The 12,411-nt window shown below is 54.7% G+C and overlaps 5 protein-coding genes across 5 annotated transcripts; 3 read left to right on the top strand and 2 right to left on the bottom strand.

Annotated features, from left to right (window-relative positions):
• Positions 1-252: 252 nt before the first annotated feature.
• CLAFUR5_05797 (Target of rapamycin complex 2 subunit sin1) lies at positions 253-2,889 on the bottom strand (the record flags this gene model as incomplete). The annotated part of the gene is made up of 1 exon (XM_047904945.1): positions 253-2,889. The coding sequence occupies one exon, from the start codon at positions 2,887-2,889 to the stop codon at positions 253-255; it is 2,637 nt and encodes an 878-aa protein (XP_047762445.1).
• A 435-nt stretch (positions 2,890-3,324) lies between these two features.
• CLAFUR5_05796 (uncharacterized protein) lies at positions 3,325-3,768 on the bottom strand (the record flags this gene model as incomplete). The annotated part of the gene is made up of 1 exon (XM_047904944.1): positions 3,325-3,768. One exon carries the CDS (start codon positions 3,766-3,768, stop codon positions 3,325-3,327), a length of 444 nt encoding a protein of 147 aa, XP_047761737.1.
• A 1,399-nt stretch (positions 3,769-5,167) lies between these two features.
• CLAFUR5_05795 (uncharacterized protein) lies at positions 5,168-6,958 on the top strand (the record flags this gene model as incomplete). Its single annotated transcript, XM_047904943.1, has 2 exons — positions 5,168-6,810; positions 6,862-6,958. The coding sequence occupies 2 exons, from the start codon at positions 5,168-5,170 to the stop codon at positions 6,956-6,958; spliced, it is 1,740 nt and encodes a 579-aa protein (XP_047762444.1).
• An 818-nt stretch (positions 6,959-7,776) lies between these two features.
• Positions 7,777-9,685, top strand: CLAFUR5_05794 (uncharacterized protein; the record flags this gene model as incomplete). The annotated part of the gene is made up of 2 exons (XM_047904942.1): positions 7,777-7,996; positions 8,061-9,685. 2 exons carry the CDS (start codon positions 7,777-7,779, stop codon positions 9,683-9,685), a joined length of 1,845 nt encoding a protein of 614 aa, XP_047761736.1.
• Positions 9,686-10,113: 428 nt separating this feature from the next.
• CLAFUR5_05793 (Transcription factor vrtR1) lies at positions 10,114-12,404 on the top strand (the record flags this gene model as incomplete). Its single annotated transcript, XM_047904941.1, has 2 exons — positions 10,114-10,205; positions 10,301-12,404. 2 exons carry the CDS (start codon positions 10,114-10,116, stop codon positions 12,402-12,404), a joined length of 2,196 nt encoding a protein of 731 aa, XP_047762442.1.
• Between the last annotated feature and the right edge of the window lie 7 nt (positions 12,405-12,411).

Raw genomic sequence — 12,411 nt, 5'->3', positions numbered from 1 at the left:
TTAGAGACTTCCAGACGGCGACCTAAAACGGACGGCACGTTCTGTTTCCCACGGTCCGCGTCCTGCTCGTCTGCCGCGCCGTTGCTTGATGTGCCGCATTCGCGCTAAAAAGTGACATTCTCTAGCGCGACCAGGGACTGCGGCGTATCGTGGGACATGTATTCTGAAACAAGCGTCGCGGAGATCGTATGGTTTAGGCAGCTCAATATATCACCCGTTTCCGCGAATGCAATATCACGGCAAGTAGCAGGACTAGCCACCGGTCATGGCCATCGGTGCCGCAGCATCCATTCCTTTCTGTACATCGCCAACAATCTCCTCCGCCTCACGGTGATTGATAGCCTCGAAGTCGTACCTCTTCTGCTCTTTCTCTTTGTAGACCAGGATTCTGACCATTCGTGGGTGTTTGCGACTGACCTTGGCTCCTATGACACTCGTCATCGGCACGTTCGTCACCTTGCCGGTAGGCGCAGCCAAACTGTCTGGAGCAGCAGGCATAATGGTCATGTACTCTGGCGTGATTATAAGCGTTCGAGGATGAGTTCCAGCAAAGCTTAGTGGTTGTTTCCGGATCACATTGTAGCGCTTGCCATCGCCGCCGAAGCCCCCAGTGGCGAGATCCAGGGTCGATGCAGCGGTTGATTTGAAGTCTGACTTCTGTTGTGCGGCAAGAGGATGTAGCGTGAAGCCCTTCATGCCTTTCTTCTTGGTGTGCGTAGGTGTAGCAATCGCTGGTGTAAGATCAAGCGGAGCATTTGGCGAGGAACTACCTGGCGAGCCAGAGAGGCCAAGACCAAACATGCCGTCGCCGCCAGCCATGCCAGATCCTGCGAAACGTCGCCGCACGAGGTCCAGATGAAGTTTCTCGTTGAGCGCTTCAATGGTCCGATCAGGCGGCGCTACTACCTGAGTGCCATGGATCTTGAAGACGAAGAGTGCTTTGTCAAGTCCAAGCCGTGCACATGCTTTTTCAAAGATTTCGGCAATGTAACTATCGGTAGTTGTCTCATATCGTTCATTGCGTGTCGCGAAAGTGGAGGGGTCGGTAAAGGTAACATTGACTGTTCGTGGTGCTCCAGTCTTGGCTGCTCCTTGCTTCTGATCACGCTGTGGTGCATCGAGAAGATTCGATGAGTCTTTCCGCATCGCACTGGGTGCAAAAGAAGGACCTGTGATGGGATTACGTGCAGGGTTGAAGGTCGGCGTTGGTGGCGCATCAGAAACTGTACCCTGCATTGGTGGAGGTGCCATGAGCACCTTCGATGTCTCCAGCTTTGGCGTTGGAAGTGGTGGAGGAGGCATGCTGCCAGACACTCCAATCTGTGGAGTGAGCTCCTCGTTCTCCTTGAATTGTTCTTCGGTCGCCTTGACAAGACCAAACTCGTCCCAAGGCTTGTCACGAGCTCTCCGAGGTGGATTGTTGTTGTTTGTGGTGAAGTCAACAAGAGGTCGGGTGCGACTCAGTGCCGGAAAGTCATCATCGATCTCCTCATCGTCTACTATCCGAAGAGTCCACCAGTTGATGTTAGCTTCATCATGCTTCAACTCCGGCTTAAAGTCCTCTTCAACGTAGCGCCACAGTGATAGCCCAATCAGATCCGCGACAGTGACTGGACGATCATCCTTGGTCCTGCGTACGATCGGTACCTGCAAAGGCCGAGAAGAACTGTTTGAGAATGGAGCATAGATTTTGACCCAGAGCGGACTGGTCTCGTCTTTGCCTGAAAGCTCCGCAAACCGCTGGAATGGCTTATCGCCGACACCGCCGCCTGCACCTTTCAGCATCATACTGATCATCGACGTTGGTTGTGGCAACATGCTGACAGGCCTTGGACCGGGCGGCAGCTGTGGTAGCCTTGGAAGCGCATCGCGCGCCTGTTTCTTCGGCGAGCCACTCGTGGCAGATATGGCTGGTAACATATCTGGTGGAGCCTTCAGTGGTGATGTCGACAATCCATCACTTGCGCCTGGTAGACCAAGCATAGAAGGAGAGTCCGCCGTGCCGTCAAACTCATCGTCGCTCAGATCTGAGGCCTCCCCAACTGCGAGATCATCCTCATCCTCGTCATCGTAGTCAGCGGCGCCTTCACCATCTACTTCTTCTTCCTGTATATCATCATCGATAGCCAGTACGCTCGGGCCTTTCCCGGGTCGACCGGGCAATTTCTTCTTGAACGTGGTCGGTGCATTGTCGTTGTCGCTAGACATCTCGGAACTTGTTGCTGTGTCTCTTCTGGCACGCTGTTTGACCGCCTCTATCTGACTCCCACTACCGCTTCGAAGTCTACCATAGGTCTCCTGGGTCGGTCGAGATGGGCTGGTGATCGTAAGATCAGGACCTTCTGCGAAACCAGCCTTCAAAGTATTGACTGCTGTAGGCGGAGAGGACTTAGCACGATCGCGGTGTCTAACGGGCATTTTGCTAAATTTGATACTCTGCGCCGGGCCTCTCGCCGATTCATCATCGTCACTGTCATCGCTCAGGTCTGAGCTATCATCGTCATCAATCTGCTCTTTGCGTCGACGTCTTTCACGCCTGCGCTCGTTCAGGTGTGCAGCACCAATAGTATCCTCACTGCCGTGACCCGTGACCATGCCTCCAGTGCCATCGAGGCCGTCATCCTCGTCAAGTGGTCGGCCAGTCGGCCGCCGCGGTCTGTTGAAATAGTCATTGCTGATCTCAGGTCCGCCAGCGGTCGGGATGGGAGGGGAGTAGCATCGTTTGATGGCCGCATTATCAGGCGTCCAGCCTGCTGTACGGAAGGCCGGGTTGTTCAGGACGGCAGGATTGAGGTTGATAAGACGCTCGCCCACCCCGTCGTGGATTTGGTTCAGGTAGCCGAGTCGCAGCTGGTAGATCGAGAAGTCCTCATTCATAAGGAGAGACATGGTCGCGTACTGTCGTTAGGTGGGCGGTGAGAGTATGAGAGTAAGCCAGGCCAGCTGGCGATCTCGTCAACGAGGCATGCCTACTGACTTGTTGTGCTGAAGTCGAAGTCGAAGTCGAAGTCGGAGTCGTGGACGCGATGCGATCGGAGGTCGCGTTGGTGTGAGCAGGGGCCCCACGTGGCGCTCTGACCAACCCGAGAGATGTACCGAATTGATGTTACTCTTTCTCCTTCCGTCCAAATAACATCAACATGTCTTAGGGGGCAACTCTATCACGGACCGTGTGCACTGAAAGTGGCAGATACTCGCTACTCTACGAAAGAAAGTCCTGCTATCCAGCACGAGTTCAGAAAACGGCAGAAGTGAGACTGAACATCGTCGTCGAAGTCAATAAGTGGTTACGTGAGCCTCGATTACACGACCGTCCAGTTGCGACTACTTGATCTGAAAGAAGAACGTGTTTGCACCACCTGCACCCGAACCAGGCATCGCTTGACCAGTACCCTTGAAGACCTGCAACTGCACGCCCGCCAACATGCCATCCGGAGTCTTGTCTTCGCCCACCAGAAACTTGTACACCATCTCCCCGTTGTCGCTGACCCGAGCATCTTGCAAGGTCAAATAGCACTTTGGGATCTTCACGATCTTGCAGCTGCCGGCTTTCGGGGGGGGGGGGGGTAGCGTAGTCCCGTTGGCGTTCTTGGTGAGGACGGAAAGCGCTTGTTTGACCTCAACGGCACTGTCGGATTTGGTGGTGTTGGTTACGAAGCTGGAGCCGAAGAAGTCTGACATTTCATTCGTATCGAAGAGCTCGTCGTTGCCCTTTGGTGTGACGATGAGTGTTCCGGCTGATTGCCAGTTTCCCTTTGTGGCGGACATGATAATTTTGTAAACCGGATTTGGTGAGTGCTGGTCTGTGTGAAGTAGAGTGTGAGAGAGGCTGCTTGATGAGATGATGTGATACTCATGGCATTGCCCACCATAGATATATCTGAGATCGGGCAGTCACACAACGCATGTGAACAACACCTTTTCCCTGAGTGATGCTCACCTGTGCATGTTACTTACACCAATCTTTGCATCTCCTGACATTCAGCTCTGGTCAGTACAGGCGGAGCTGAAGGGTATCAGCACACGAGCAAACGTATACAAACCGCGCATGCTGTTCAGCAAGCCGTTTGCTCAGTGGCTTGGCGAGCAGCGCCAGAGTGCAAGCCTGTACTAGTTGAGCAGCTCTTGAACGGTATGAACACAGCTCGCATGGTAAGCTTGTGGCGCCATATGGCGCTGCGTCAAGCTTTCCAGTGCATTCAGCATTCGCGAACGATGTCGACGTGCCGCGTCGCGTCGAAGATCAAGTCCGATCCTTCAACAGGGGACCTCATCGCTGACGTAATGAAGATGTTCTTTGAAAGGCTTCATAAAGCTCAAGTGCAAAGCATCGCGGCTGTAGGCGTTCTGAACGGTGTGAACGGTGTAGCGTTGTTGAGAGCGCAAGAAGGATGCTACGATGCCAAGATGCGAGGTGTTCGGCACTGCTGCCGAGCTGCAGATCTTGGCAACGTTCTGTCGCAGTCAGACCACATCTCACCCTTGTCTCCCAGCAATCTTGGTTGTGCTTACGCAAACACTGCATCATATCTCCCAAGACTGCTGCAGCCATCAGCGACGCAGCTAGACAGCAACGAGATGCGCGTCCCCCCCAGAAAGTAGCGCAGCGATATCCAGAGGTAGTGTTCGTGCGCTCGGTCGGCTGCGAGGACTACCAGGATTTGGGTGAATGCGGTGCACCGGTGGGTGAACGAGCACGACGAGGTGGGTGAATGCAGTGGCATCCCAACAAACATGATTCGGCAGACACTGGGAAGGTGCATCGTACCCTGGCGCCACTCTCCAACTTCCAGCTGTGCAGTGCCAGCTGGGACACGCAGATGGAGACAGCTCGCGTGCGCGTCAAGTGCAGGCGGACCTCCTCCCTCATCATTACATTACATACCTTCATCTCTGACAGCGAGCGGGAGGAAGCAACCACCCAGCATCCTCGTCCCTTCTCACGACGCCGTCGCCTCCTTCCCTGCCTGGCAGCAGTCACGCCAGCGTCACCTGCTGAACAGTGAACACTGTTTGTAGCAAGTTGCAGCTCCAGAGGTAAGCATCTTGTGACAGACAGAGACTCGGTCCACTCTTTGCTTCGCACCCAGTCTGCCAGCACGACCCAATCACACTTCATCACGCAAACCTAGCCGACATATCAGACCAGCAACACATCATATCTCCTATGTCCCTACCCAAGCGAAGCAGCTTCCCACATCACTCTTCACTCCCTGCCAAAGGAGACACCACTGCTGCAGGACAGCACGCGAATCAGCAACATCATCGCCAAGCAGGTGTCCTAGCTAACATCATGCCCGCAACAAAGCGCAAGGCTCAGTCAGCTGCAGCACCCTCGATCGATGCCGTACTAGACACGCCCGCTGCACCGACCCCGTCAAATCACAGCCACCCCTCCTGGATCGGACCTCAGCCAGTCGCGCGGGTACCCACGCCAGGCTCAATCATCATGAAGATTCCCGTGACTATCGAATTCTCCTCGCCGGGGCTTCAACCACCCGTGTTCGTGTCCTCGAGCTTGAATGGTTGGCAGCCAACGGAGATGGAATGTACCAAGAGCGAGCATGGCAGGTACAGCTTCTCCAAGACGTTCACAGCAGAGGAGGGAGAATATCAATACAAGCTACGCCTCGGTCCGGGAGACTGGTGGATCTGCGACACCACCAAGCCGAGAGTAGACGACGGTGCCGGCAACGAGAACAACCTCGTGGTCGTGGAGCCCAAGTCCCACACTCTCTACGCAGCTGATGAACGCGAACCGCACCCACAAGAAGAGTATCAGCACGACGAACCGCCGATGATGAAGCATGAAGCATTCACAACCGGTCACACCACACATGGGGCCCATGGCCATCACGACATTGACCATGCCGACCACGACCACCTCACACCGGATCACCATGTCGCAAGCCCACTCTTTAGACACGAGTCGATCGCACCGACACCGCAACACCACGCGCATCCTCATGACTACAATGAGCACTGGCCAGAGGATGCTCCACTTCTTCGACACGAGTCTATTGCGCCGTCGTCGCACGAACAGAGCCACTCGCCGCTCTTTGGCCACGAAAGTACGGCTATCGACAACAAGGGTGACCACGATGTGCGCCATCACATCCCGCCGATGCATCTTGGTCAACAGCGGAGAGGCAGTCTCGGCGAAAGGACCGGTAGCAACCGTTCGATACCGGAGGAAGCTGATCCAGACGACCCCAGTCTCGAGAAGTTTCCTACCGACCACGTTGGCATCATGGAGCATCTTGATCGTGTGCGTAGAGCTAGCGACTCTGGCAGTGAGCGCAGCTCGTCGCGTTCGCCATCAAACTCTGCCGTTGCAAGCGCATCACCCATGCTTCCCGCGGTCAAGGAGGGTGAGGAAGAGGAGGACCTCGAGGACCTTAAGGATGGAGCTGGTGACAAACCTCAGACGCACACGCAGGAGCACTTGGACAGGCCTGCTGCCCCGATTACTCCACCTATGACGCCAAAGTCAGAGGATTCGAAAGACAAGGATGACAGTCCTCTGGGAATTCGAGAACAGGCTGACGCTGTCAAAAAGAGTCTGAAGGAGGTCCATGTGCAGGAGAAGCTTGACCAGGCAAAAAGTTTGATTGACCAGCACACGCCTGTGGTGATTGAAAAGGCCCAGCAGGCCCAGCAAGTCATTCAGGACAATGTGCCACAATCAGTGATCGACAAAGCGCAGCAAGCACAGCAGGCCGTCCAAGACAGCGTGCCTGTGGTGAAGGATAAAGTGCAGCAGGCAAAAGATGTGGTAGTAGAGTCCGGCAATAAAGGGCTCGGTTTGCTGTAAGCATCCTGTAGTCGAACTGGGTGTCTATGTTTGCTGACCTGATACAGTGCGATTGGTCTGGGTATCGCAATGGCAATTGGCTCGGCAGCTCTCGCATTCTGGCTCATCAAAACTAAGAGTGAAGATGTTGTTGCTGGACTTTGAGCGCTTGACCGTAGCACGGAGAATGAGAGCCGCATGAAGGGAAGAAGCAACGAAATCATGTTTTGGCGTACAGCGCAGGCGTTTGGGCGGAGAGGTTCCTGAATTGCCACGAGGCATGAACAACGAAGCATTGGAAAGGCTGGACCTGCGGACATGGTTAATTTTCCCTGATGAAACAGTGTAGAACACCTACTTGTATAATGAGATCGCAATACTCTGCTCTGCAGTGCTCTGCAGGACTGTCAGCCTCTCTCCGTAAAGATGTTTCTGCTCGTGCACGTGCATGAGATCTGCGCCAATGCACGGCGGTTGAGGCTGAGGTGTGGCGCTGTTCTCACGTGTCTTGCCGTGGATGTGGATGTAGAGTAGTCGATGGTCATGTCGTCCTCGAGATCACTATCCGCACAACGCGCACTGCTGCTGCTATCCCCTCCATCTGTACACGACCTGCAAATTATCTCGGCCCTAGATCCTTGTCGATACACCAGCGTGTTTCAACGGCCACCTTGCAGCGATATCGAGCATCTGTACCTACTCCACCGAGTCCCCGAACCGAGCAGAACGGCCACATCAGACCCTCGTTGCGTGGAATATACATCTCACACTACAACATCGTGAGCACTCAGCGGATCAACAGCAGTTGTGGCGTAACCGGCGCCTAAGACCCGCGGCGTGTGCCGTGGCCTCGACTTGGGAGGAGCGGGGAGAGGCAGCGCAGTCGAGGTGGATTGCGCTGGTAAGAGGACATAGCACTTCAAGCGTGGCTCGCTGGTCAGGGCGCCTGACTACCGACCGCTTCTTCGGATGCTGTTCCTCGTATGATGGACCCGCAAAGCCAGTCCTTCACGCCGCAGTATAGTAGCAGTAGCGATAGCTGGAGACTGCAGACCGACGTTGCGCGCATACAACAGATTCAGGCAGAGCACGCCGATCGAATCGCTCGACTGGAACGCACGCATGATACCGATGCGCGTGTGAAGAGCGTATGGGGTAGCAGCTCGCCGTTTCCGAGTGTCTTGACTGGCACTCCACAGACGAGTGAGTACAGCGGCAGCAGCATTGACGAGGTGCGTAGCGTCCGACTGACTGACTGAATGTATAGCGCCGCTTCAACAACCGCCTAGCGAGCAGTTCCGCGGCTTCGACGACGACACGTCCAACATGATCAGCAGTCTCCATCTCGATGCTGAGGATGAGCCACGTAGAGCAATGGGTGCCACCTCAAGGGCGAATAGTGTCCGCTTTGACGAGTCTGCAAACCAGAACCACTTCTCACACTCTTCGCGGCCTTCGGTCGAGCTCCTATCTCGCACCAGCAGCGGCTTCGCTGGGATTGGCATGAATGAGCGCACGCCATCGCACAAGTCGGAAGGCCGCGCTAGTTCCGCACACTCAATCCGATCAGCCACATCTGGTCGTGCCAATAGCCTCAACCTTGACTCAGTGGCGTTCAGTCTGGGCAGCGCTCATCGTTCACCAACAGAAGCACCGGGCATTGCGCCGGGGATGCTATTGTTGGGAGCTGTGCCGGCGATAATCAGGTGTTGGATGAACACTAACTTCAAGCACGATGCGCTACTTTATGCCGCCGTGTGTACGGGCTCGTATAAGTCCTTCTTGGACCTGCGACTGATTGGAAAGCTTGGTTTCGAGCACAACATCCACACCAACACTGACGGCCTCCGCGTAGTGGAGCTACCCATCTTCTTTCCAGAGGCCGTAACGCACCCGGCGTCGTCAAGATCAAGCAGTCCTGCACCGCAATTGCCCTCGTTGCAAGTTGAGTTTCGAGTTGTTGAGAGCACCACACGAGACGAAACCGACAAGGCTATTCAAATTTTCCTGGGGACTGATGTTCTGCGTGCACACAGTGCCGACATTCTGTTCTCTTCGAACAGCATGACGCTATTCGACAACGACCGAAATAAGCTGAGTATACCTCTTTCGCGGCCAGAGAATGAGGCAGTGTTTAACAGCTTGTATGTTACCACTGGCGCCCACCCTTCTTCCTCGCAGGCCCAAAAGACGGCAGTGACTACCAAGGAGCACACTTACCTGAACGGTCTTGGAAGAGGCAGTTCGACTGCTTCTGTCTCTTCTGCTGCAGCGAGTCCGCCTCCTAGCAGGTACAGACCGCCAGGCGCCATCGCTGCAGAAGCAGGGTACCCAGAAGCTTCGAAACCAGCGGCCATTGGATCAGACCGAGAGTCTCGTCCCACCAGTCGAGCATCGAACGTACCACGTCCGTCACTTACGCTCTTGAACACGAAGCGCGACAGCGAGGAGAACAAGGATGCTGGGGCAAAGACTGCGCCGTTGCGCAATGACAGCAGTCCTGCGATATGGGGCAGTTGGCGCCGCGATCCCCCTGCTTCTGCATCAACACAACCCCCGGGTCTGGACTGGGTGAACGCTGGCAGAAGTCAGGACACAATTTATCAACGGAAAGATACAGGAATCAAAGTACTGAAGCCCAAAACTGCAACCCGCACTTTCTCAACCACGGCGACGCCTGCCAGTGGTACAGCAAGCCCCGGTGATGGGAAGAGTCGGTTTTTCGAGGAAGGTAGACGACGCAGTCTAGCTGGTAATGATGCCAAGTCGTCGACAAGTGGGAAGGAGGCTCAAACGAGCGCAGTAGCAGCACCACCACCTCCCAAGACGAAGGCGAATCCCGTGGGCGGCGCATCTGCTTTCTCTTGGTTGAACCCTGGCGTATTGAAGTAGTACCCGATCACGCCCGGTGACGGCCGTACACATTATCGGCGTTCTTGAAGACGGAATATGTACGTACACGCGAGCCACAAGCGATTGGAAGGCTGCGTCTAGATCATGCCATAGTGAGGGCAGCTTTTGTAGGCTTGAAATGGACTGGCGATGTTCTGTCAGTCGCCCTTGACGGGCTCTGATACGCTAATGCAGCGCCAAGGCGTCATGATTCTCGGGTCCGACCTTGCATCCTTTGAATCCTTCGAGCAGCTGAACCTGTGCTGTCTTCTTTCTCTACAGCGCAACATGGCCGCACGAATGCTGATTGCAATGCATAAATTGGCATTGCACAGTTCACATGGCATCCTACGCTACCTCTGACGGACATATCAAGGCAACAATGACAACAATCGCTCCAATGTCAGGCCGCAGCCTGGAATCAAACAATGGCTCCGATGAAGGCTCGCCAGCAGGCAAAATGCCATATACCTGCCAAGCTTGCGCCAAAAGGTATGCTATGGAGACCTCAGATGTCAACGTAGGCCTGCCGCGCGCTTCAGACCACATTGAGAAGCACCTGATGATTCTTGACCAGGTGGCCTTCGAGCACAGCTGACGCCTTTTCGATGGTAGGAAGGTCAAATGTGACAAAGCTATCCCTACCTGCTTCACATGTCGTAGGTCGAAGGTGGATTGTGTGTACCAAGCACCTCCACCACGGCGACGAAAGAGAAAGTTGATTGATGATGTTACTAACCGACTCGAACACTATGAGAACCTGCTACTAGAGCATGGCATCTTGAGGAAGGATGCTATCACGACGACCACTTCCACTCCCGGGGATGAAACCTCACTTTCTGCCACTAAAAAGTCACCTATCTTGAACGCGGAACTGGTCGCGCCGTACACTGCTGATATGCTGGAAGAAGCCGGCTCCAATGCTCCTGGCCGTTCTGTCGGAAAGAATGCGCTCAATGAACAAAGTATGACCCTGCACTGGAACGAGGGATCCGAGTCGGCCACGACGAACAGACTGATCGCGGGCCAGGGCAAGTCTCGTTACATTGGTAGTCATCTGTGGCGGAACTTGAATGAAGAGGAGATGCAGCCTATTGACGAAGAGGATGACGAGGAGGAGGAGGAGCGGCAGCGACAGTATGCTACATATTCTACTCAAGATCCGCTGACGGGGGCGCTGATGGGCGGCGCGAACCAGAGCTTGCTACAATATCACCCGACCCATACCGAGGCGATGGCGCTATGGCGGACTCATGTTGAGAATGTGGAGCCGCTTTGCAGGATTCTGCATGTGCCATCGGTCTCTACTATGGTTAAGAATGTTTCGCAGCAGCCAGTTTCGGCATCGAAGTCAGAGGAGTGTCTTCTGTTTGCCATATACCATTTCGCGGTTGTGAGCATGACGGAAGCAGAGTGTGAACAGCGGATTGGGCATTCGCGGGAAGTCTTGAAGCAGGACTACCGCTTTGCAATCCGCCAGGCTTTGGTCAACGCTTCTTGGTTGAAGACGACGGAGATGGTGGTGCTTCAGGCTTTGGTGCTGTTCCTGATGGCTTGTCGGTACTCATACGACCCGCATACGTACTGGATTCTCACCGGTGTTGCTGTTCGTATCTCTCAACGGATGGGGCTACATCACGATGGTGATGCGCTGGGAATGTCGCCATTTGAGGTCCAGATGCGGAGACGGCTATTCTATCAAGTGATCCCGTTGGATGGAGTAGCAAGTCAGCTGTCCGGGACAGGTGTAGGCATCCTCGCTGACTCGTGGGACACCAAAGCCCCGTGGAATATCAACGATGATCAGATTTGGCCAGGTATGACCGAGCAACCCGTCGAGCAGAAAGGCGCCACGGACATGATCTTTTGCTTGACCAGAGCCTGCATCGGTGTGGCGGTTGCTAAATCTGGCAAGACTCTCTACGGCATCTCCAACGACTCTGAGGAGAAGAATATCTCGCAGATGGAAATACTCATCAACAAAATCGAAGCAGACGTCGAGGAGAAGTATATCCGGTACTGCGACATCATCAATCCCCTCCACTTCCTCGCAGTAGGGCTCGGACGCTCCGCCATGGTCGCTATGCGCCTCCGCATCCGGCTGCATAAGATCCGCAGTCAGACCGCCAACGATGCCGAAAGGAAGGAGGCGTTCCAGCTCTCGCAAAAGATCCTGGACACCGATACTGCAGCCCATGCACATTCTGGGCTGGCAAAGTTCAAGTGGCACACTGGTGCCTTCTTTGCGTGGGGCAGTTGGGACGCATTTATATACTTTCTCACATGTCTTTCAAAACCTGGACTGCTTACACAGTCCGAGCACGATGGCGCTTGGGCGAAGATGGAGCAGGTTTATCACAATCATGATGATTTGTTAAAGTCGGGCCAGGCACTTCACGTCGCGGCAGGTCGGCTTGCTGTCAAAGCGTGGGATGCTAGCCCTCCCAGTGACAGTGTGGGTGAGCCAGCATTCATCGCGACTCTGAGGGCAAGGAGGGAGGAAAGTTTGAGGAAGAGCAAGGCACGCGCTCCTGCGATGAATGTTGCAGATGCCCAGGGCAAGGTCAAGCAGCCAGGTGTGCCAACGGCCGATGCCTTTGGAGGCGTGCCAGCATTCCAGGAGGACACGTTCAGCCCGGATGATGTTAGTCTTGATACTTTAGACTGGATTTATTGGGACCAATTGATTCAGGACTATCAAGCCAATGGCGGTGGATGATGGCATC

The sequence above is a fragment of the Fulvia fulva genome, chromosome 5 (genome assembly GCF_020509005.1).
Source record: "Fulvia fulva chromosome 5, complete sequence".
NCBI classification, from domain to species: Eukaryota; Fungi; Ascomycota; class Dothideomycetes; order Mycosphaerellales; family Mycosphaerellaceae; genus Fulvia; species Fulvia fulva.
Note: the sequence above shows the minus strand (reverse complement) of the source record. Positions and strands in the feature narration are given on the sequence as shown.